This window comes from Trachurus trachurus (assembly GCF_905171665.1).
Source record: "Trachurus trachurus genome assembly, chromosome: 6".
Classification (NCBI taxonomy): domain Eukaryota; kingdom Metazoa; phylum Chordata; class Actinopteri; order Carangiformes; family Carangidae; genus Trachurus; species Trachurus trachurus.
This window is the reverse complement of record NC_139897.1, coordinates 22,115,518-22,141,268: the sequence shown is the minus strand read 5'-3', so window position 1 is coordinate 22,141,268 and position 25,751 is coordinate 22,115,518. Positions and strand designations below refer to the sequence as shown.

General features: G+C 41.5%; 1 protein-coding gene across 1 annotated transcript; it reads left to right on the top strand.

Annotated features, from left to right (window-relative positions):
* Positions 1-95: 95 nt before the first annotated feature.
* Positions 96-25,751, top strand: mbtps1 (membrane-bound transcription factor peptidase, site 1). The gene is made up of 23 exons (XM_083974150.1): positions 96-240; positions 4,541-5,140; positions 7,179-7,442; positions 9,303-9,509; positions 9,691-9,801; positions 10,509-10,618; positions 11,100-11,216; positions 11,863-11,930; positions 12,838-12,940; positions 13,912-14,063; positions 14,811-14,972; positions 15,426-15,570; positions 15,930-16,118; positions 16,733-16,905; positions 17,631-17,746; positions 17,903-18,059; positions 20,461-20,585; positions 20,724-20,801; positions 20,952-21,092; positions 21,211-21,342; positions 22,096-22,222; positions 23,051-23,181; positions 24,124-25,751. The coding sequence occupies exons 2-23, from the start codon at positions 4,912-4,914 to the stop codon at positions 24,324-24,326; spliced, it is 3,240 nt and encodes a 1,079-aa protein (XP_083830276.1). The 5' UTR covers positions 96-240; positions 4,541-4,911; the 3' UTR covers positions 24,327-25,751.

Here is a 25,751-nt window from a genome sequence, read left to right as displayed (position 1 = left end):
TGAAATGTATAAGGAGTTTGGCTTTTAAAAGGGAGGATCCAACCAAACCAGGCGCCCCTCAGTAACCAGACGTCAGTGGTCCGCTGCGGCTGTAACGTTTAGTGAGTTTGCTGCTGCTAGCTTTTGTTCGAGGGACGATAAGTAGCCACCAAATAAATAGCAACAGATCTATAAACGGAGTGTAAAACGACACAGGCGTGCTTTTTTGATATACACAAGTGTGAGACGTGACTCAACTCGGTGAGTATTATTTATTGGAGCACACGAGACACCAGCAGATACAGAAAAATACTGATAAGCTAGCTAGCTAACGCTATACATGTGATTGACTGCTTGCTCCAAAAAATCTCCTTGTTTACAAAAACCCGTTTCAGATGTGTCCCCGACATTTAACTCGTGTTTTAAACCATTTCGAATAATTATTTAATGGCGATGTTAAAAAAATTTAAAAAATAACTGTCCTTCCAATAGATGTTTAGACGTAGCCCCCCAGCATATGTTTGCTAAGGCTTGCTGCAATGTTTATACTGATGAAATCGTTACTTTTATGTGGCTGCACGGCTTTGTTTTGTTGATTGACTTAGATAATTATGTGTAAGATTACGTTTTATGAACACAGGTTTTATTGCGCCTGGAAGCAACAATTTGTTATTCACACTTTTGGTCCCGTCGAGAGGGTGAGATTGTGTGTAACGTTGTTAAATCCTTGTAACAACACTGGGTCCTTTATGCACCCGGTAATGTAAACCATGGACACTCCAGACGTCCGTGTATTTTGCATTGAATTGGATTTGCTCAAGGAGTTAACCATGACCACTAACTTACGTAGAGCAGATGTGGATGCCATTGGTTAAACATTGGTAGTAGTGGGGTTGTTTTGTGCTTTGTGTCCAGGCAGATTCTGCAGTGATTGATACTTTCCTTTGATTGGGGGTGGGGGTCTTTTTCTCTAGCTACTAATCAGTGCTCGCCCTGAGGTATGATGCCACTTTTGTGGCTTGGTTGTTATATTGACACAAGTGGTCCCAGCCTGTCTTTTACAGCCCTGCCCTAACCAGTTGGACTATTTTTATAGCCCTGGGTCAAAACCAGTAGTGATTAGCTGTATTGTTTTCTATCAGAGACTTGGATCCTGCCCTGAGCCGGAACTAGTGATTGAGACCCCTCCTGTTAGACCAGACCAGACCAGCCAGGGGCTTTTAATTAAATTGTCTACACTTGACTCACTTGTGCAAGCCCGTATCTGAAGGTTTTATCTACCGTGTCATTAAGACTAAGCAGGGGGAGGTGTGTGCACACTTCTTTTTACAGTCTATGGCCCACACACACACAACATGAAAGTAAAGATGGGGATATTGTATCATTTCTGACAAATATTCAAGTTTTTTTTTTTTTTTTTGTAATCCCCAGGGGGACACACACTGCATAATTAACAGCTCAGTGCTGTAACAAAAGGCTTCCTCTGCACATTTAAAATCTGTCACGCAATGACCATAATACTCTTAATCCAATAACTTGAAAGGCTTTCATTAGTAATATTTAAAGTGGTCATCATAGAAAAGATGTGAGCATCAGGAGGAGCAGGCAAGATAAGTTAAACTCAGTTGACTTCATAGTTACAACTAAAGCAGGTTTAGATATCAGCACCACAAGTATACCATGGCTCTATATGTTATCTGGACTTAGACACTACTGAGCCTTGTGAATCTGCTTGTTTTGTGCCTCACTGTTGAACTAACTTGTAGCACACAAACAGTTTTGTTGTGTGACAGGAGTGTTTGATTTTAATAACAGCCTGACAATAGAGTTTTGACTGCCTAAAATTAAACAGACGGACCATGTAAGTATGCACACACACATACACATACTGTTTACTGCATAGCTGCACGTGCAGCTCTGAAACATGTTGAACACGTGCTCTGGTCTGTACAGCAGCAAAGAGAGAGAAGCTGCTCCACAGTGAACTAACAGTAACTGAGTAGGTTATTTTAAGACTTATTTTCCCCCAAAATCATGGGGAAGGCGATGAGTGACTCCTGAAACTAGAGCTGTCACAATCATGAAATTCTAGTTGATGATAAATTTTCCATACAAATAATTGCGATTAACAATTAAATCTTTTTCTGATCATTTTATGCCACTATATCGTTAACATAGTTTAATAATACACATAGACATTATGAAGAAGAAGAACCATTTATTGGCATTAAAAGTTGGAACATATGAATAAAATAAAAACTGCATTTCTGTTTGACTTAAAGGTTTGCAACTAAATATATGATAGATTCTGACTGAAATGCGGTTGTCGAATATTAGAAATGAAGCAACTTAAGATAAACACTCGTGGTGATGTCATCAAAAAAACAGTCAAACCTCAGTTCCATCCAGCTGTTTTCATACAGATGAATGTAAACGATTTTATCGATTATGCAAAAATAATAACAGTCTAAAATCACTGCGATCGGGTGATTATATAATAACTGAGACAGGCCAAGCTGAAACATAAACATCTCTGTAAGATGTGTTTAAACAAACAAAGTTATGGACAGGCTATTGCAGGCCCTGCAGGAAGGGAGGTCATCTTATGTAACCTGGGCCGGACCCTCAGTTGGCCTGGAGCTGGTTTGCATGGGCTATTGTGTTGTTGTTTTTTTACTAGTTTGTGTGTGTGTGTGCGTGTGTGTGCATGCCTTTATGTCTTGCTGGTGTGTATCTATTGATGTGTATTATATTACTGGGTTGTCCAAGCCTGGGGACAGAGGGAAATGATCCCGTACCTGCCTAGAAGAATTTCCTTTTTGATGCAGCCCAGGAGGATATGCAGTTGTGTGAGTGTGAGTGTGGTAGAGAGTCGTATAACACATGCAGTTTCAGATCAGTTGTAGCAGCCTGTAATGGTTGGTCTTTCTGTGCATCTGTAGCGTGTCTGTGCTGCCTCCCTGGAACGGTAGATGGCAAAACAATCTTTGATGAAACTTTTGCTTCTTGGCAGTTTTGTGAGTTATTTGCTGCTGACTTAACTTTGCTGAGCCTGTGGCTGGTTGTTGTTGATTTTCCTTCATTGCTACTATATACACCATGTCATCCTTGCAGGTAAGATAAAGCTTTATCTCAGTGTTGTGTGGTGTATCTAGCACCTCATGCTCTTCATGAGTGGTTAAAGGGATAGTTCAGCTTTTTTTGAAGTGAGATTGTATGAGGTACAAATGGCCCCTAGGTACAATATCTGCAGTGGACGTCTCTCTGCTCTCCCCCGGTTAGCCACACCAGCGCGTAGTACTAAACAGAGATGCAAGTGATGAACAGCTGTGAACGGGCCCAAACTAACAGTGTATTTTCGCTGCAGACAAGTCTCATCTCAAAACAAGACATCATTTGTACCTCATACAACCCCACTTACAAAATAAACTGAACTATCTGTTTTTAAATGAGGAAGGAGAGGTTAACACCACACTGTACATCTCATCATCATCTCAGCCCAGCTCCTCCCTTCCTTCCCCTTGGCAGAACAGAGGAAGCCGTGAACACTGCATGAGGGCATAGAGATGGAAACAAAGCCGACATGATGTTGTTTACTTAAACCTTGATGCTGTATGGGAAACTCGATTGTTATTGTTATCTTTTCAAGCACTTTGATTATCACTCGGCAGCAGATTTCAAACACATAACAAAACAACTGAGTAAGAATTTCAGTCCGACTGATATAGTTGGGCTGATAGTATATTGAAGATATGGATGATAATGCAAAAGGAAATAATAGCCGTACTGTAAAATTCGGCAATAAATGTTTATAGGTTGTGTCGTTAATGTATATTGCCCACACGCTGTATGTGCTTAGGCATGTAGTTTATGTGTGTGAGCCTAACTGACTGTCCTCTTAGCAATAAAAATACACACGTTTGCCAAATTAAACTTAGTCAGCATAAGTTCACTTTGATATATTTGTTTTACTTGGGTTTTTCCTTTATTTCTCAACCTTTGGGTGATTAGATTTCCAGGTAGCTTTACAGTTCAGTGTTTACAATCTGCCCTGGTGGTCGGATAGTTAAATTTAAAGATTAATTGCAGGAAAAAAAATGTGTATGTGCAAATTTTAGTAGTAAGCATAAGCATAAATCTGATGATTAGTTGTTATTGTATTTTCATTATTCTTAAATATTGATTGCTGGAAAACTGACCTCAAAGCAACACCCAGGTTGGGCTCTAATCTGGATCTTGGATTTCTGCCATCAGATGCAGATTGTTTTGCAAACACAGCTGTGAAACTAATGGAGACTTGATTCCACACCCATCAAAGTATGTGTTTGCACTGGGTCAAAAATCAATTTGCCATTAATCTCAAGTGATGGGAATTAATGTTTCTCGGTGTAGAAGGAGGTTTTGAAAGTGCTGGTAGATGTTGTTCTATCAGAGAGCTTTCATCACTGCTGTTTATTGTATTTGAACTACACTAATGTAATTCGATTATTTTAATCAATGAGCTTTGTTCCAAATTTCTAGTTATAACCGTTGTTTGGTTTGTCCTTTTTTCTTTTTCTAGAAATAAAACCAGGACTGTACTGAACCTCTCAGTTGGCACCAGGATCTTCTCTATTACTGGTCCCATCCATCCTGCCATCCATCCACTGTTCCTGCTGGTTGCCTCCTCCGGTTTCATCATGGCTGCTATGCTCCCACTCTGGCAGTGCCACTGACCTCCTCACTGGACTACCACCATGGAGAGAAAACGCAGAAAGAAATTAATTTAGCTGCTCAGGCTGTTTGCAGTATGGACTCATTTTTAGAGCTCTGGACCTGAAATGCTTTGTCCCAACCCCTGAACCTGGATCCAGGTTTTAGCTGTCCCATTTTTTCATCTGAAACAGCACGCCGGCTGCTCACTGCAACTTTAAAGTTTGGCTGGTGAAACTGATGGTTTGCGCTACTTCTCAACTCACCATGATCCTGTTACCGCTGTGGGCATCCATGCTTCTGGGGCTGCTGTCTGGCTTTCTGCCTGAAGTTGGGATGGAGTCAACGGGAGGGGCCCGATCGGGCTCCGAACATGCCTCCAACTCGGACCCCCTCCCTTCGTCATCTGGCTCCAACTGCTCCCAGTTAACCCTTAAGCTGGAGTTTTCCTCTAAGGTGGTGGAACATGGTAAGAAACGTATATTTAATGAAATTAACTTCCCACAGGAATTTTAACAGGACATAGTGCAAATGTTGAATGTATGGAGTGTCAGGGCAATAATTGTCCTGATATAGTGTATAGATTTTTTTACCTTCATCCCTATCCTCCCACAGTCCTTTTTATCTGGGTCAGCTTTCATTGCTCAAGAAGCCATGGGCTACATTAAAATTAGTAGAGCAAGTCCCTGATCACCCTCGTCAACAGTATGCATCAGAAACAAGCTTGTTTTCTATCTTAAAGGGAAATATGTTAGCTTAGCATAACATGAAGATTGGATATGAAGAAATAGGTGCGACCCGGGCAAGAAAAAGCCCAACACATAACCTCCTGTACAACCTGTTTACCAGCCAGATTTAACTAACTAGATATGATTAATAAGCTTTGGAATTGGTTGTAGGTAGGGTTTGTCACCTTTAGCTGCAGCCAGGTGAGCTGATTCCAAGGTTAGCCAAGATGGATTGAATAGATTGAACCTGTGTAACTACTCTTTTGAGAATGAGATCGTGGTATGAACACTGGTTTTCAATTTAAAAGGCTGCTCTTGTCTTTCTGCAGTTTAATGACTGACACGAGACAAGTTCATAGAATATCAGGGCACATCTGGGCAGAGGAAGAACCAACACCCACAACTGAAGCTGTGGAGTTGCTGTTAGTCCATTGCATTGCCTCAAGACTAAATAACACTGCATGACAGAGAGGAATCCCACCGTGTCAGTTTAATTGATTGAAAATAAAATGTAGGTCATGCTGAGGCTCACATAATTCAAAAAGCACGTCTTAATGATGGCAGAGAGTTCACAGCCCATTTTTTGGGGTAATTGAGATTGGAGAGCACGCTTGAGGTGCTGTGTCTTTACGACAATCAATCAAGCAAAACGATTCAGAGGGAAATTAAATGTCAAACCTCAAAATCAGGCCGTCTCAACTTTTTTTTTATTTTTTTAAGGTACTTGTGATTAATATTCATTTGTTCAATTGAATTTTTAATCCGTCCTGTAGCTGTACTGTAGACACTAGAGACACCACAAACATGTGAAAAGTGAGAGATGCAAAGGTTGTAAGCAAATTGATGGTACTCAGTATGCACCTTTGTCCAATGAATATCAATATGCTGTCCCATCTGTTTTCAGAGGATAATTGAGTTATCAGGCTTATCTGCTTTGTCCTTGTTGCGTTCCTTTTTTTTTTCTTCTCCTCCGTCCCCTCCAGCAACTGGTGCTCGATCCAGCACAGTGGAGGTATGAGCAGCGCTAGTGGAAAAACCTTTCACAAAGTAAATGAACTCAAAATAAGAGTTGCTGTCATAGTGAGAGAGTAGATGGAGGTGAGATGTGCAGGGGAGAGAGAGACTGTGCAGTTGTTAACAACTTTATGGAGTTTGTGTCTTTTTAGATTAAGGAGTTTTTGAGCTCACCTTTCTCCACAGAACTTCTGATAGGCTGATATAACCACAACATCTTATTTGGAGAAACAAAACCCCTTGTGTCACACCTCAAACAAAAAAGGCGGCAGTGTATTGTTCTGAGCTCAGCATTTTTGCACACACCATCCAGCTAGTCTGCACAACTTGCTATTCAGGTCCTGTCCTGGTGCTGTATTATATCAACACCCATACAGGAATGTGAACCTGACAAGTTTTATTTGTTTGAAAAGCAAATCAATAAATAGTTCTGGTTTAATTTAAATCAGTCTCCTGTTTCATTGTCTTACAGAGGAAAGATTTAACAACTTGTTCATAAGAATTGACAGAGAGACACCTTTACTTTACAAGTGATTTCTTAGATTGTGTGGCACTTCATTAATTAAAGAGGGGGTGTTTCTTTCTTATTCTTAAAGAATATTTTCCTTATATGTTGTTAAAGCAATCTTCATCAGTGTGCGTGGAGTTGAGCCAAAAAAGGAGCTTAAACTTTTTTCTTTAATTGGACGCTGTCAAACGAAACATTACTCAATGTCCTGCCTGTTTTTAAAAACGTCCTCTTGTCTCCTCTCTGTCCTCCTCCAGAGTACATCGTGGCATTTACAGGGTATTTCTCGGCCAAAGCTCGCAGCCTGTACATCAGCAGCGCCCTGAGGAACGCCGGCGACCGACCTCTAGAGTGGCACATCGTTCCCAGAGAAAACCCAGCCTCCGACTTCCCCAGCGACTTCGAGCTGGTCCACATCCGTCAGGCGTCGCCCAGCAGTCTGGTGACCTTGGAGGACCACCCTTACATCAAGAGGGTTACGCCGCAACGCAAAGTGTTCCGCACGCTAAAATACATTCCCTGTAAGTCTGCTAATGTGGTGTCATTGTGTTGGGGGGGGGGAAAAGGCGTCTCAGGAGGAGCTCTGGGGTTGGCACACCCAAGAAATACAAAACTCTGAATAGCACAGAAAGCTGTTTGTCTGCTACACTTCTCAGAATATCTCTTTTGTTTGTGGAGTCGGAGGATGCATTTCTCTCCACGCTGTGTTTGCGGTGCAGAAAGGGGATTGTATATCTTAATTTGCAGCGCAGGCCAACAACTTGGGGGTGTCGATGCCGAGTGGTGTGAATGTGTGTGTGTTTTTGTGTGTGTGTGATGTTGGGGGATGGGAGGAAGGACAGAGAATGTCTGTGTTTGTTCACCCTGGGAGGGAGCAGAGGTGAGTCAGTGTGGTGGGGCTTGCCTGGACAGGGGTGCACGCCCTGCGCCTGGCACCGGATGAAAGACTTCACTGTGCCCCCACTCTGCATGTACACAAGCCATATCAGTATGGAGGTTAGGTGCAGTGCATGAAAAAACTTTTATTTCCTGGGTTTCTTTAAAAGTGACGTTCTTTTACAGTTTTAAAGACTGAAATAGATGAACAGCATATATATATATATACACTACTCACAAAAAGTTAGGGATGTTTGGCTTTTGGATTTATATTCAGAATGCACCTAAAATGCACTATAACCCTTACAGGTGAGCTTAATTTAACCTTCTCTAAACTTTTGAATGCACATGTCAAATGGTTCAATGTTTCAGTAGTTATTGAATAACATGCTGCTCTCTAACAAGGTGATTAGCCACAAAAATCACAACCACCGTCTGATTTGGTGGTTCAATTGTCATTGAACCACTAAATGTTCTGATTCAATGACAATTTGTCTTCTCTCTCCCTCTCCACAATGTTCAAATATTGACATCATGAGACCAAGACAACACTTTGATCAAATTGATCAAGTTATTGAGACATTGAGATTTTTGTTGTGCTATCGCCATCACTTTTAGCTTTTGTTTGGGATAAAGAAATTACAATTGCATTAAAAGGCCTGCTTTCATGATAGAATATCACTGTAGCATGGAATTTTTATAGGGATATTCTTGTCAAATATCCCTAACTTTTTGTGAGTAGTGTATACAAGTAGTAGTATAACTGTAGCGTGGAGCTCATAATGTGTTGTTATTGGTGGATATTTGGGTTGAAACAAACAAGAACTTGTGGTTGCCTGTGGGGTTAAGTGGTTTTAAAGTGGCTGTAGTGTCTATTTTTATTTTACCTCCAAGGAATGTAGATTTTCTTTTGGATAAGACTTGAACTTTAGCGCTAGCGTGAAATGCGCTGTGTGGTGCAGTCAATGTCATGTCTGAGAACTTGGAGCTGAACTTGTGAAAACTTGAAGCATCTACCTGCCGAGGTAATTAACTGGGAGGGAAGAGAAGAACCTCTCGCCTCTGCGTTTCACTCCAACTTAAAGGCATAAAATGTCCCCTCAGGGCTCCGCTGCCCGGTCTAATGATAATTTGTTCTGTCCAAATGCAGCAAATTGTGATAAGATTAGTTCAAATGAGCCCGGTGTGATCGGCCTCACTTCATAGCACATCATCGGAGATCGGAGGGAGAGGCGAGAGGAGAAAGAGATAGAACGTAAGAGAGAGAGACTTAAAGTGAGGGCTCAGCAGTAAGTTAACAGAAGATTTTACTATGTGCATAAGGGGATACATCAGCAGCAGTGTCAGGACATGCTAATGAGGAGGGACTCTGATGTATAATGCTAGACTGTAAGTGAGATGTATATCCATAATAGATTTTATTGAGTCCTGGATGTACAAGACCTTTGTTATCGTAGTTTTAGTCCTGCTGTTAACACGGTTAGTCCTGTCCCGTGTGTCCGCAGCGCCTGAACCCGCTGCACCCTGCAACGCCACCCGTGGGACGCAGTCGTGGCAGTCATCCCGCCCTTTCAGACGGAGCAGCCTGTCAATCGGTTCAGGTTTCTGGCACGCCACCGGTCGCCACTCCAGCCGGCGTCTGCTACGGGCCATACCTCGCCAAGTCGCCCAGATCCTGCAGGCAGACGTCCTCTGGCAGATGGGACACACCGGTAAGACATTGACCTTTTCACCTCTCGGCTTAGTGAACATCTGCTTCCCAATTTCATGAAGTGTAATGAGAGCATGAAGAGCTGCTTCTAAAAAAAGATGCAAGTGACTAATATTCTCAGTTTAGTAAGCGACTGCGGTGCTTGAGGAGCTGATGTAACCGCGGCCCTTGTATGTTTGCAGGCTCTGGTGTGAAGGTTGCAGTGTTTGATACCGGCCTGAGTGAGAAACATCCGCATTTCAAGAATGTGAAAGAGAGGACCAACTGGACTAATGAGAAGACACTGGATGATGGTGAGAAGGAGGAGGAGGAGGAATGTGGTGATGACGATGATGACGACAAAGGCTTGATGATAAAGATGTTTGTGTTAAAGGGATAGTTCAACATTTTGGCAAATTGGCCCATTGCCATAATCCCTATAGTCATAGCAGTAGGTTCGTTACATTTATTTGTCGGTGCAAGCTATTTTTAGAACGGCGGAGCAGAGCTGTGAGCTACTCAGAGTTACGCTACAAAGGCTAATGGGATTTCCTGGTTTCCCTCATCAAACTCATCAAATACGGTACACAATCCAACAACTTGTAACGTTCCGTTATTATCTCATAGCGTGGTGAATGTGCAGGTCACAACTTGTCCACCAGAGCTTTTTGGAGTTGTTGGATTGTGCCTTTCATGAGTTTGATGAGGGAAACCAAGAAATCCCATTAGCCTCCGTAGCGTAGCTCTGAGCAGCTCACAGCTCTGCTCCACCGTTCTAAAAATAGCTTGCACCGACAATTAAAGGTAATGAACCTACTGCTATGACTATAGCAATTATGGCAATGGGCTACTTTGCCAAAATGTTGAACTATCCCTTTAACTGTTATTGCTGATGATTGGTACTGATATGGTTTAACCCAAGTGGGTATTTAATGTCTGCTTTACGCAACTCCAGGGTGTGTAAGTTGGGAGTGGAAAAGAGAGACAGATAATGATCAACCTCTTTGTTTTGTTCTTTCAGGCCTCGGTCATGGTACATTTGTGGCAGGAGTGATAGCCAGTATGAGGGAGTGTCAGGGCTTTGCTCCTGACTCGGAGCTGCACATCTTCAGAGTTTTCACCAACAACCAGGTAAGCACATGCCCACAGCACATCATCCATACAATAAGTGTTACTAAGCATTAATGAAGAAATGATTAAAAGTACAAAGAAACATAGAAGCTAAAGAAGTTAAAGAAATTTTAGAAACCTTTTAGAGACCAAACTCAGGCAGAACATGTTCATGAGTGACCATAGATTGTGCTTGTTTGCAGTCTGACAAATTGATATCAATCCTATTTGATGTATTTTTTAAAATATCTCTGAAGTTGCCTCTATTCAAACACTGTCATCCAGTCTATCCATTGTCTTCAATCTTTATTTATATTCATCTATTTTATAATACAGCTGCTCTTAATTTCATGTGTTCCAGTGCAGCTGTTTACACTGTTTATATCTTGTCTGGCCCAACACCAAAAAAGCTCTATAATAATAATAATAATTTATAAAAGAAAATCTCTAATATATAAGATTAAAATGTGATTTGGATGCTTGTCTCTCCCCAACCTCCCAGGTTTCATACACTTCATGGTTCCTCGATGCTTTTAACTACGCCATCCTGAAGAAGATTGATGTTCTTAACCTCAGCATCGGTGGGCCTGACTTCATGGACCACCCCTTCGTTGATAAGGTGATAGAGCTGCACAAAACAATGATGCAGTCACATGGAAGCATATGGACGAGTTTGATATTTAACCAGGTCAACTGTGAGCTGATGTTTTGATGTTTGTTTAGGCGTAAAAAAATAGTTCCTAAGCCCCACCCTTCCTTGTTCTACGTTACACCCTTGTTCACAATGTAGTAACACGCTGCACAATAAGCAGCTCAACTGTCACCGTGAATGGGTCGGACCAGGCTCGTGGACATGTGCTTGGCACTGCATGAACTCTGCTGTGTGAAGTGTTTTCTGCTCACAGATGAGCACAACAGCAACATGTAACACTGTATGTGAACATATCTATCTGTCAGCTGCAAAGCTTCTCCCTGATTAATGGGGATTATTGTAAATCGTGTATTAAACGACAGGCTTTTGGCTCTGGATATTATTAAGATTTAAGTGTACAGTGTGAAAGAAGCACTCGCATTAGTTGTTGTGACAAGATCTGTGCCTCTGGAAATCCTCTTGGCAAAGGGCTGAAGTGCACCGGATTCAGAGTGCTTTGTTCTCTAAGTGACCTTATTGCCGTGCCAGTAAAATAAATCACAATTACTAATTAAATGTAACCCATTTGGTCTATTTTCCCCTTGTTAATTTGGGTCATTTTCTCGTCTGACAGGTGTGGGAGCTCACTGCCAACAGGGTGATCATGGTCTCTGCTATCGGCAACGATGGTCCTCTATATGGGTATGCTAACCGCTCTAAACAGTGGCATTCATACTTATATGTGTTCTCTGTATTTGTCTTTCCCCTTGTTCTTCTTTCTGTATGTAAAGCGTCTTTGGGTCATTGAAAAGCACTATACAAAATAAATGAATTATTATTATTAATTATAACGAAGGTGAAGGCGACTGCTAAAGTCGGCAAAACAAAAATAGCAAAACAATTCAAGTACACATGTCTGTTAAATGTCTTAGTTCAGTAAAAGGACATTGTGTAATAGAGGTTAAAGTCAGAAGCTATAAAATGCATCATTTCAGTACACACAGGAGCTTTACTGCTACAACCTTGCATGGTCTGGTATGACCTCTAGCTTAGTAATGACTGTTTACTTGTGTTGGTAAACTTGAGAAAAATATAGTTTCATGACTGAGTCAGTTTGTTGACCCTTTGACCTCTCTGAATTGCTTAGAATTTGTCTAAATGTGAAACAACAGTAGAGTTTTGCCATAATTAGGAGTGGGCGCTGTTTGCTAAAAGTTGCTCAGTCTCACCTCAAGTTTCTCCGTTTTCTATGTGTTGTTGTGGCCATATCATGGATATTTTTACACATTTTTAAGTGTTTTCATTGTAGATGAATCTCTCTGTTTAATTTAATGAAATCACTATTAAGTTCTACAAAAATGCTGACTTCTACAAGACCATTTGGACTGTTTTAATTATCTAAACGACCCTCAGGCCAACTGGGTTTTATGACCCGGCTGAACATCTGCTGACTCTTCCTCTTGTGTAAAAAAAAAAAAGAAGAAAAAAATCATTAAAAGGACACAACAGTAAAGAGAGACTTTTTGTTTCACTTTCATGTTTCTGTGATGAAAATGTGAACTATTCTTTTAAGTCTTATGAACCATATGATTATTTTCCCACCCCCCAGCACGCTGAACAACCCAGCAGACCAGATGGATGTGATTGGGGTCGGAGGGATCGACTTTGAGGACAACATTGCCAGGTTTTCCTCGAGAGGCATGACCACCTGGGTGAGCTATACTGCGGGAACAAACACTCTTCCACACGCCCCGACACAGAAACACTGCCACAACGTTTATCAGGGTTTAGGGCAGACATCTACCTCCCAGATCTACTCCGCGCTTTCCGAGGTAGTCGACCGTACCGTAGGCTCCAGGATCCCTCATCCACATCTCATCCCATCCCAGCCAGATTCTTACACACACACACCACTTTTATTATCAGTCGTAGCCGAAAGCAGACATCTGCCTTGAAATCTTATTAAGACTGCACTCTCTGATCCAGTCAGCTCTCAGCCACCGTCAGCCAGCCATGAAAAGGCCCTCGCTCACCCACTCCACTCTCCAAATTGAATGCATCAAAGCCGTTTAAGATCTTCTGGAGTCGTTTTTTTTTTTTTTTTTTTACGTTAGGCTCCAACCCTAGCTTCTTGTTCCTGTAGGATACCTCCTGCTGGAAGTCATCACCACATATCCACTCCACCTCTAATGTCTGATGTGGGATGCCTGTATTTTTAACAATAGCAGAGCTTAGAGCGGGAGAGAGTCCTGTGACTGCATTGTGTTGGCGTAATGACACGAACTGGACGTGAACATGTATTTAAGCGTGTGAATACGAGCTATTTTAAAATTTTGAATTACAGCTTTAGTCCTTGCTGTCCAGAAAACACCCAACGTGTGTGTGTGTGTGTATATAAACAGAGTTTTTGTGCTTATCTGCCTTCTGTGCTGCTTAGATAGATATTGCAAAGCACTGTTCATTACACTTCAAACTTTATTTATTTATATAGCAACTTTCATATAAAATACAACACAAAGTGCTTTACAAGTTGAAACACTGATCAAAATCATTTCAATTAGCAAACTGATAAGCATGCAGACCTTTTTTTTTGCTCCTCAGTTTCTTTATATTTCCACCAAACTACCTTTTGAACATCTCAGACAGTCTCATCTTTATGTATCTGTGTCTCGTCTCTGTGCAGGAGCTGCCAGGAGGCTACGGCCGAGTCAAGCCCGATATCGTCACGTATGGTTCTGGAGTTCGCGGGTCAGGGATGAAGGAGGGATGTCGCTCTTTGTCTGGGACCAGCGTGGCTTCACCGGTGGTGGCTGGTGCTGTTACTCTCCTGGCCAGGTCGGTATCATTAACTGCCCATGAGTTTAATCTTTTCGCTGTGGCTAAACGGGCAAGAACCTGGAACTGTGAGATTTTAATGTGCTTCTTGTTTGACTGTTTTTATTGAGTGGGTTTTTTTGTAGGTGTATTTTCCATGAGGTTAGTTGTTAAGATGCTGGTGAGAGCTGCTATTGGTGATATTATTGTTGCCAGTGTTTCACAGTTCCAGGAATCTTACCAATTGCAAGCAGCCAAAAAAAGAAAAGGAAAACATTAAAAACAGCCAAAATTGTTCTGGCTATCTCGTCCTTTGTGTGGTAGAGAGTCAGTGGACAATCTGTTGAGCAGTTTCAGATAAAGTGTGGGGCTCTCTGAGGCTCTCCTGTGGTGGCTGAATGTGAATGTGTCCTAGTGAGAGGGTTGTTTGAGCTGACCCGTGGAGGAGCTTGACATCAGATGATACATGTTGTATAATACCGAAGCAAGATGCGGTTTAATTACCTCCTGTGCCGTAATCCTTCATGAGCAGGCGGTGAAATGTGTCCCAGAGGAAGGAGGTGTGTCACTGATTAATGTTTGGTATTATTCTCAGTCTGTCAATATCCTGTCTTTACACGGTGAAAGACCTCTTGTTGCAGAGCTGTAACTAAGCCGATTTGTGAGCCCACCCTTCTTCTTTCCCTCAGCAATGTTCTGAATTATAAGATGAGGAAGCTGACACCAGCAGACTTTCACTAACGCAGCCTGTCTTCCTTCATCCTCCAGCACGGTCCTGAACCGGGAGTTGGTGAACCCAGCGTCCATGAAGCAGGCTCTGATTGCTTCGGCCCGCAGGCTGCCAGGGGTGAACATGTTCGAACAGGGCCACGGGAAACTGGACCTGATCAGAGCCTACCAGATACTCAACAGCTACAGACCTCAGGCCAGGTAATTGTCTTTGCACACACACACACACGCACAGATTGGAAAATGAGTACAAGCACTGGTTTTTGAATGCAGAAACCGAATGTGCACATGAAGACAAAGCAAAGCCTGTTCCTCAGCTCCACTGATGTAACAGTGTCTCTGAATGTAGGCGTAAAACCAAATATTACCTAACGCTAAGGGAGACCAACTCTGTGCTGCTGTCACAGCCCTCACTCTTGGGAGGAAAAGGAGGAGACAGGGGGCAAACTGACACAATCAGATTTGCCCTTTAAGGCAGACTACTTAACTATCCCTTGAGGGCCATAGATCTACACAAAGAGGCTGGAGAAGGGGGGAAGATAATGAAAAACCTCTGTATTTACTGGTTTTCTATTCAAAAATACGTAGATTACATCTGTGCCGGCAGAGCAGAGTCACACTTCATAACTTGTTCTTGTCTTCTTCTTGTTCCAGTCTGTCTCCCAGCTACATCGACCTGACAGAGTGTCCATACATGTGGCCTTATTGCTCTCAGCCCATCTACTATGGAGGAATGCCCACTATTGTCAATGTGACGATCCTTAATGGCATGGGTGTCACCGGCAGGATTGTAGACAAGGTGTGCACACAACACAATGAAATAAATGAGAAAAATTATGTTTCAGTTTGCTGATGTTGGATAGTTTTATCATATTATATAAAAAACTCAGAAGATGCATTGAAGGAGAAACTTGTGCTTAGGTTAAGACATACAATGATGGCAACTAGCAATAGAAATTAAAAAAAAAAAAAGGCTATGTCAGTTATAACAATTATATAAGATAAAGTAACCATATAGAAAGTAACCAGTTGATTTAGGTGGTGAAACAGGTGAAGGAGTTTCATCCTTGACTGACCTGCTTTTCCAGCATGATGAACTATTTAAGTTGTTCCAGAAAAATGGAAAAAGTCTTCTAAAGGTTGCTCTCTCCTGCTCAGCCCATCTGGCAGCCCTACCTCCCCCAGAACGGTGACCACATCGACGTGGCCGTCTCCTACTCGCCGGTGTTGTGGCCATGGGCTGGCTACCTGGCCGTGTCCATCTCTGTGGCCAAGAAAGCAGCATCGTGGGAAGGGATTGCTCAAGGTCATGTGATGGTCACCGTGGCATCGCCTGCAGAGAATGATGTGAGTCACTTGAGCAGCATTAGCGCCCAGACTTATTCATGTTGCAACAGTTTTGATCATGAGTTGGTGTGCCAGTCAGCGTCATAGTCTGACAAATAATAAGAAAGTTAATTATAGATCAACCACTGTACAAAAAGATTATCATAACAAACCCAAATGCCCACCAACATAAATTCCAACACAATCAAGGACTCAACCAGAGTTTTAGTCATTTTACTCCTGTGTTTTCACATCCCTACAAGAAAACACAACAGTTCATAATGCAAACAAAAAATAGCAACAAGGGAGTGGTTCAGGAATGTGTTATATACACTAACATGCCTATCCAATGAGCTCAAGTAACCCTTGTTCAGTAATATCCACCTTGTTCCACATCTGTTTACCTGAGTCCACAGTTGTATAAGTTAAGTTTTTTCATCTACTGTCAAGGTTTAAATGGGTTTGTAGTCGCTCTCGTCCATTTTATTTTGACTGTTGAGCTGTTGTGTTTCATTTCAACTGTTTATTTACTACTTTTTCCTTCTTTCTTTTTTTAATTAACACATTGATTGAAACTATGAGTACAGTAAGTGACGTTTAGTAATGAGTGATTAATAAACTCTCCCTCCTTCCAGTCGGAGGTGGGCGGGGAGCTGACCTCCACAGTCAAACTGCCCATCAAGGTGAGGATAGTGCCAACTCCCCCGCGCAGTAAGAGGGTGTTGTGGGACCAATACCACAACCTGCGCTACCCGCCCGGCTACTTCCCCCGAGACAACCTCCGTATGAAGAACGACCCACTAGACTGGTGCGTATGTCTGTTGATGTGTGTCTTCTTGGATACCAGTTTTCCTGTGGACACACATTCTGTCCTAAATCACATTACATTTTTTGTTTGTTTGTTTAGACTAGTGTTTTTGTTTTTTCTTGTATGAATTGTCTGGTGTATTTATTTTGACTATGACAGTCCTTGTTCTGACCAAATGAGGTTATTTGTTTGTATCAATTACGATAGTATGGATTAATGGCAGTAAAATTAACTTATTTTTCAATAGTAAAAAGGGGTAGGACCAGAAAAGTTTTTAACTTCTTCTTACCCCTTTTGAAGATGACAGGTATTTTCTTTGGAGATGATGATTAGTTAAAGTTGTTTATTATCGTAGGATAAGCCCCTTGAGTTGTCACAACTCGTTTACGAGGGGGTCCTACACACATAACATCAAGACATAACACAACTCAGCACAATACAATGAAAGGAAACAAGACAAAACAGTACAATACAGACAATAAAATAAAAAGACAAGACAAACATATACAATCACTTCGACAAAATTGCAACCAAAGTTTATACAAATATTAGATGAAATATGGTGTCAATGAAAGCATGAGCAGGATGTTTCAAAATAGGAGGATAGTACTTCTTTATTATTAATACACTTTTTTATTTATTTTTTAATCATTGTTATTTTTTAATTTTTTAATTTTACTCTTGACATGTTCATTAAAAATGATTGATTGATTGATTGTTTTCAGGAATGGGGACCACATCCACACTAACTTCAGGGACATGTACCAGCACCTGAGGAGTATGGGTTACTTCGTCGAGGTGCTGGGAGCGCCCATCACCTGCTTCGATGCCAGCCAGTATGGTACGGATACACAAACAGACTTTACAAACAGCAACAGATGTGAAGATTTCCATTTTAATACGATGCAGCTTCAGGATCCAGAACGCCGGTTGCTTATGACTGAGCAGCACAAGATAATGAACTCATGGGTTGTTTTGTCCCTCTGTGTCTGTGCAGGCACGTTGTTGATGGTGGACAGTGAGGAGGAGTATTTCCCCGAGGAGATCACCAAGCTGAGGAGAGACATCGACAACGGTCTGTCACTTATTATCTTCAGTGACTGGTACAACACTTCGGTCATGAGGAAGGTCAAGTTCTACGACGAGAACACGAGGTAGAAACCTAACTTCTTCTCTTCTTACTGTGAGAGACGTAGAGTCCTATATAAACACGGTTCTGTCTATCATCCACAACTGATCAATAATTGAAGCAAAGTCTGAAGTTGTGGTGGCTTATCGCTACTTAGACGTAATGAAGTGGACTGGATACATTTATAACACCTTTTTTTTGTCTATATTCAATGTTATGTTATTTTCTAATGTAATAAAAAAGAGTTTTTCTCTTTTTGCTGCAAATCTTTATCATCACCACGTACTGACGGTGAACAACTGTGTCTGTGAGAGGAAGAAATTCCACTGCGTCTAATGCAGGGAACACCCAATATAAGTTGCTCTGAATTAATTTAGGTATTTTAAGGTACACAATGTCACACATGATTAATAGTGTGCAAAGGTTGAATTGACATCTACTGACTTTTTGCCCATTCTCTTTAGATGCAAGTAAATTGATTTTGGAAAACAACTTCTTTCATGTATATTTAGAAAAATCTAATATCCACTTGAAAGCTGGTATTAAGATCTTACCTCCTCTCTTTAACATTAGATATTCATGACTAAAGCAAAAATCGAACTCAAAACAGTTGCATTTGATCAGAGGTGACTGACGATAGTAGTAGCAGCAGTAATGTTATTTATAAAATGTGTCTGCAATTGCATCCAGTTGTCAGTAGAAGTTACAGACCAATAAACTAATAGAGGGATTGTTACAACAGAAAACTGTGCTCACAATCCTTTTTGTGGAGGCTTAGTCACCATCTGGCACCGTCAGACCTGTAGCAAAGAAAGAGTGCTGCTCCTGGTAGTTACAGCAGGACACTCACAGTCTCTTAATGGCATTGTTGATTTGAGCAAAAACCAAAATGAATTAATCATCTCAGTCTACTTTTTTTTATCCAGGTCCAGGTCTCATTAACTAAATGAATTATATCATTAGGGATTATTGTTATATATTGCTGGAAACTACTGAGCTCACTCCTACTGGTTTTTCATCAAACTGTCGCACTCTGGCTGGTTTGGCCATGAAACAGGCATTAAATTGAATTCTCTCCGGTATTAATAAGGTCCATATCTATAGATCTATATTTAACATGGTGAATACTGCAGAAACCCCCCCCCCTCCTCCCGTTTCAACTGAGCACCGAGAAGAAGAGCACAGGAGACAAGTACAGAGAAAAAATGAAATGCAGAAATGTTTCAAGTGAGATAATAATATCCTAAAGATTTAGCTTTGGCCTTAAGCTGAATGTCAAAGACGTATAGTATAAATATATAAATAGATGGCAATATAGGAATGGTAAGGTATTATTATTATTTTTTAAAGGCACAGACAGTACCATGTGTTTTTAAAATATCCTGTTATTATATTTGAAGAGCAGCATCTCACTGCACTGCAGAACAATTTTAAGAATGTAAAGGTGTAAAACTGTTGTAGCACTGATTTAAAAAAAAAAGAAAGAAAAGAAAACAGAATTGCAGCCACAGCATTTCCAGACAAATTCAATAAGTAATGCAGAGGTGTTTTTTATGAGACGTAGGAAGGAGCTTGACTGTAATAGTGCACCAGTGCTGTCAGGTTCTCCCGGACTGTCTTGTGTGGTTTCTCTTTATCTATTTCTTTAAAATGATCTGCGTGTCCTGTTCCACGGATATGAGCCGGCCCGATTACCCTCAGTGCTCTCACTGAAAGCTTCATTATGTTATAATGATAGCATGATAAACTATGTGTAGTTAACTGTTTCTATTGGACCTGCTCTCTGCAGTAGTGGACTGGACTCTATTTATTCTTTGCTCTTGCTCGCTCTGTAATAGATATAATGTATCACGACGTCTCCGATTCAGGCCTCCTCATGCAGAGCTAATAATCACTCACCACTTCTTTTAGCATCCATTCATATCCCACCCAAGCTGTCGCACAGTATCCACCGGATTAAAAGTCTTTAACACAGTTAAATATAGTCTTTACAGCTTCAAAATATTAGGCTGAGTAATTCACTTTTAATTGAATGGCGATGGGTCATTTGGCTTTAAGGACAAATTGATCCAGACATATACAGCTGAATTAGGAACTCAGCGTGTCACTGTATGAATGTGCTGCTGTTGTGAGGTGTTTATTTACATTTTATCATAGGATTTTCTTTAAAATTTACATTTGTATCCTAATGAAACCTGCTGATAATCTGAGTTAGATTAAATAGATTTCATTTATGTGAAATATACTTTTTTCTCTGCATAAGGTGGACGTCAACTTCAAAGCAGAGTTTGGTTCTGTTTATGTGACAATAGACCATCAGGAAATCTTCAGTCATTATCTATCATGCAGATCTTCATTTTTGTGACTGAATGAATGATTGAATGAATGAATGGTTGTGGAGATAATTTTCCTGATGTAACCTGCAGGCAGTGGTGGATGCCGGACACAGGGGGCGCCAACATACCAGCTCTGAACGACCTGATCTCAGTGTGGGGGATGGCTTTCAGCGACGGGCTGTATGAGGGAGACTTCACCTTGGCTGATCATGACAGTAAGACACACACACAACCACACACACACACACACACACACACAGGTACAAGCTCTTGGCCTTTTTTGTCATTTTTTAAAACATATTGTTCCCTAGGAAATATAAATCTCTCTCTCTTCCTCTCCTTCTCTCTCTCAGTGTACTACGCCTCAGGCTGCAGCATTGCCCGTTTCCCAGAGGATGGAATAGTCATTGCAAAGAACCTGAAGGATCAAGGTACCAGTTTCCCCTCTTAAAGTATTGGACCTTGTGTAGCAGAGGAATGGGCAGTAGTTATGCAGGACTGTGGGCCAACTTTTTTAGTCTTGTGGGTCTGTAGTTCATTCAGAATTGACCCGCTGTGTATTTGTGTGTTCATTCTCACAGGTCTGGAAGTGTTGAAGCAGGAGACGGCGGTGGTGGAAGGAGTTCCCATCCTTGGACTGTACCAAACGCCGTCTGACGGGGGAGGTCGTATCGCCCTGTATGGAGATTCTAATTGTATTGACGACAGCCACAGACAAAAAGGTAATTTCTGTCATTTTCTTTTTTTTCTTCATATGTGATGTGTTGGGTGGGTGAACGAAACATGACATACATCCGAGCAGACGGTAATATTCTGTGTTTTTCTCTGTCTGTTTGTCAGATTGTTTCTGGCTGCTAGACGCCCTCCTCCAGTACACCTCTTACAGTATGACCCCTCCCAGCCTCAGCCACTCCCACAGTCGGGTGGCACCTCCCACTGGCACAGAGCGCCCACTGCCACAGAGACTGGAAGGTGAGGAAGGAAATCACACAATACGTTATGATGTAGTAGCAATGAGATTTTATTAGTGTATTTACCCAAAACCTTAAAAAAAAACAGTGAGCCACCTCCTTTTAAATATTTGTTCTTTCCTTTCATTTCATTTTGATTTATTCCATTCATGGTTTACATACTACACATGGTTGCACATATTTACATAATGTACATAGTCACCATAAATGAAAAGGAGCAGGATGAAGAAAAACTTATAGTACCTGCCCCTCTCTATTGTTATAATTGCATTGGCTTACTATCAACACCAATATTATACTCTATTTCAAAAAATTAAAGATAATGAAATATACAATGATAACAAGAAAACAAACAAACAAAATAGCAGTGGACACCACTCGTCTATCTATCTTTTCTCTTTTTCCCTTCTTTTTCTCTTTCTCCTTCTTCTTTTTTTATAGGCGCTTATCTTTTCTTTTTTAAACATTTTCTTTAACTGAGATATACTTATACAACTTTTCCGTTCCTTGCTTTGTGAATGCCATAGTTTTACACCTGCAACAGAAATGCACATTTGTTTTAAGCTTAGCCTTGCAAATGTATGTTTAAAATCAAGCTTCAGTCTGTTGTCCCCTTCCTCCAGTTTGAACAAGTTCTGTAAATGTTCTGGTAATGAGCTGTTCTTTGCTTTATACATTGTTTTTAAGGTCTGAAGGTCCTTTCTTCTTTAATTTCCTTCATCCTTCCTTCTTCTCTTCCGTTCGCTCCCTCCAGGTAACCATCTGTACCGCTACTCCAAGGTTCTGGAGGCTCACCTTGGAGACCCTAAGCCCCGCCCACTACCAGCATGCCCTCACCTGTCTTGGGCAAAGCCACAGCCGGTCAATGAGACGGCGCCCAGGTAAGTGTGAAGAAATACGTCTTTTTTTTTTCTTCTTCTTCTTTTACTTTTTCCCCATGATTTCCCAGTGATGCCATGTCAGAGCCCTTTGAGACAAGCTGTTTGTAAAAATGGGCTATTCAAATAAAATTGCCTTGACTTTCCTTTCCTTTCAGGGTAATTTTCCCTCATCATGTTTCTTTAGAGATCTATGATGTGTTTGCTACTGTTAACATTTCAGCAATTTTCCCAAACATTTATTCAAGTTATTTTTCAGGGACACACCGTGTGCTGTTGCTGATTACTTCTGCTGTTACCTATTTCACCCACAGTCTCTTCATTTTTTACATAAAACTAATGAAAACTCAGCAGCAGCAGCAGCAGCAGCACACAGGTTCACCAGACAAATAACTAGTTATCAACACTTCAATGTTCGACCACGTTCGATGTTCCTGTTATAAACTGAATACTGATGAGTACTTGAGAGATGATGAGGATTGACTGACGAGATATAATGGCAGATGATTTGATGGAAAATTTAATAAGGAAAATACAATTTATTTAAGCAATATTTTGGATTTTACCCAAAAACATTAATGAGGTGACCTCCAAACTTTGTCTACTAAAGTTGGCAGCATCAGGACTTTAACACTTTAACTAATCTACAGAAATTTAGATGGCGTCGTCTTCCTCTTTTTCTTTTCTTTTCTTCTAAAATTTCCACACCACAGGAATCCCTGTTTTTCAACTCTATGAAAAAAGTTGAGTCAAATCATAATTGAAGTGGACTGAACACATGCAGAGTTCCTCACCCACCCCCACTCTCTCCTTTCACTCTTCCTTCTTCAGTAACCTGTGGAAGCACCAGAAGCTTCTCTCAGTGGATCTGGACAAGGTGGCGCTGCCCAACGTGAGGGCGTACCGTCCCCAGGTCAGACCTCTGTCTCCTGGAGAGAGCGGGGCCTGGGACATCCCTGGAGGTAACAGACCTGTGTGTATGTGTTTTTAGTACAATCACAGCCTTTGCAGTGGAAATTATATTAAAGGACTATTGCAGGCAAATTCAACCTGGGGCTGTAGTTTCCTAATATTTTAGGTCTAAAAGAAGGAATCTGAAGATTTTCTTTTTAACCCGTATGCAGTAATTCTGTCTGTCCCCGCATCGCCACAGCAGCGTATAATGGGAGCTGACGGATCTCACGCTGTTTAGGCTGTTTACATCCCACAAAACCGCATCTTTTTTCACCGAAAACTTAAAGCAGAAATAAGCGATCCGGTCGTTTTGGCTAACTTCTTGTCAGCCGATGGAGTTAGCAGTCCCCGCCCTCGTCATGGATCTATTGGTCCTCGTCCCTACGTCACCACATTCACGCGCATCCCTTGGCTGCACACACAGAGAGGACCGCCCCTTTATGCCGTTCTCTCTCCTCATTGGATAAAGGTTGTAGGATACAAGGAAAGTTTTCTCCTCGGCTTACAGCAGAGCAGAGTGACTGACAGACCCGTGTTTCGGACCAAACACTCTATATAAGTGACTGCTGTCGGAAGATATAACTATTTAAAACTTGTATTAACACAAATATTCCGCTTACTTCTGCTTTAAGGTGGCTATTCAAACATACTGTACACCGAGGGGTTTGTTTACTTCAAGAAAGCCGACATGTTTGTAAACGGAGCTGTAATACAAAGTCTCGCGAAGAAAATCTTCAGATTCATTCTTTTAGACCTAAATTATTAGGAAACTGCAGCCCCAGGTTGAATTTGCCTGGAATTGTCCTTTAATATTCACCACAGAAGGATCAATGTTCCCTCTGCTGTGTAATTATCCAAAGAAAGAAAGAAATGGCTGCAGTGAATCAGATAAAGGTCGTTATTGATGAGGCCTAGTGTGACCTCTGCCCTCTCCTCCCTCCCCCTTTTAGGGATAATGCCTGGTCACTACAACCAGGAAGTGGGCCAGACCATCCCCGTCTTTGCCTTCCTGGGAGCGATGGTCGTCCTGTCCTTCTTCGTGGTCCAGCTCACCAAGGCCAAGAGCAAACCCAAGCGCAGGAAACCGCGCATCAAACGGCCCACATACCTCCAACAGCAGCAGACGACGACGGGGAAAAACCCAACTGTTTGATCAGGACTTTCAGCTGCCGCTGCATGGAGAGCTGGGTTTCCCTCCAAAACTGTTCAAAAAGGACAACTTGTGTTGAGAACCGACATGTTTGGAGGTTTGGGATTTCATGGTGTTTAATGGACTCTATGAGGGAGACCCGTGACTTCTTTAACTCGAGCCTGCCGGACTTTAAAGGCATCCAGGTGTGGATGCTGAAACAGTTTTCGTGCCTCTTGTCTGTTCAAGGCTGTCCGTGGATGTTTGTGTGTTCGTGGACTGATGAACAGTATTAGACAGTGTTACGTGCATGATGTAAAACGCACACACTACACATCTGACTCTAAAAATGCCTGTTTCAGACAGACATGTTGTCAACATTTCGCTCTCTCTTCTTTGACCAAACTGTTTCTTTATGAATGAAATGTGTCTGACTTTTATATTTATTGAATTTGTTTGTACCCAACAGCCCCTTTTTCCACTCGTCAAAAATTCCCACTAAAGACCTGCTAACACTTTGTTAGCAATTTAAAGGTTTGACTGCAGTATACACAGATAATAATCAGCTCTGATCTTCATTGTCGAACACAACACCCGGATGAACCTGCTAATTTTCACCCTTTTTTCTGCCATGGTGTCTTTCAGAGCACAGATACTGTAATGAGACCTGTCACAGCCGTTGTTAGACTGGAAACACTGGGTGTGCACTGCACACAGGGGCGAAAGAGTGAGCGCTCCAAAATAAGTTTTAAAAACACACAATTGCCATTCACAGCACCTCATGCGGACACTCTGGCACTTTCACAGGAACACCAACCCTGGGGTGACCGTGACAGATCCGTTTTACCAGTTTGCACAGCAGCTAGCAGCTCACTCTTCCCCCCCCTGAGTTTGTGTGTATGTGTGAGTGTGTGTGTGAGTGTGCTCTATAAGGGCAAAGCGACGACCTCACTTCTTGCAGTTGTTTGTGTCCTCATTTATAGCAGAAAGACAAACTCGACTGGCAGTGGAAAAGGGGTCATTCGGTTTTTTATTAGTGGGTTTACCCGTGTTTCAAAAAGAAAACAACCTGCTTATACACTCTGATTTAGGGTTAAAAAGGGTATAATACAAACACACGCACAAAATGTATTATATACTGTACACACTTTGAGATGAGAATGAAGCGGTTGTCATACCCTGTAACAAAAACACATCCCACTTGTTTCCAGTATGAATTCTCATCGGATGATCGAACCGTGTCCACCTCTGTCATCTTCCACTGTTTTCTACATCCTGCCCATATCTGCTTAAACTCAGTGTCTTTTCATCATTTTGTATTTTCTATGATTAATGAACTCTGGTCAGGCATTCTGTTAATATGCTCCCTCGTGATCTCATGGTCAAAGTAGCATCGACAGACTCCTTCAAATATATCTCATCAATTAAAAAAAAGCATTATCAAACTGA

What these genes read in the sequence shown, in the direction of transcription:
- mbtps1 (XM_083974150.1), top strand. Translation starts at nt 4,912, where the DNA reads ATGGTTTGCGCTACTTCTCAACTCACCATGATCCTGTTACCGCTGTGG. An exon ending in TGAGAAGACACTGGATGATG is followed by an intron (nt 9,802 to 10,508) that starts GTGAGAAGGAGG and finishes TTGTTCTTTCAG; the next exon opens with GCCTCGGTCATGGTACATTT. An exon ending in CGACAGCCACAGACAAAAAG is followed by an intron (nt 21,093 to 21,210) that starts GTAATTTCTGTC and finishes TCTGTTTGTCAG; the next exon opens with ATTGTTTCTGGCTGCTAGAC.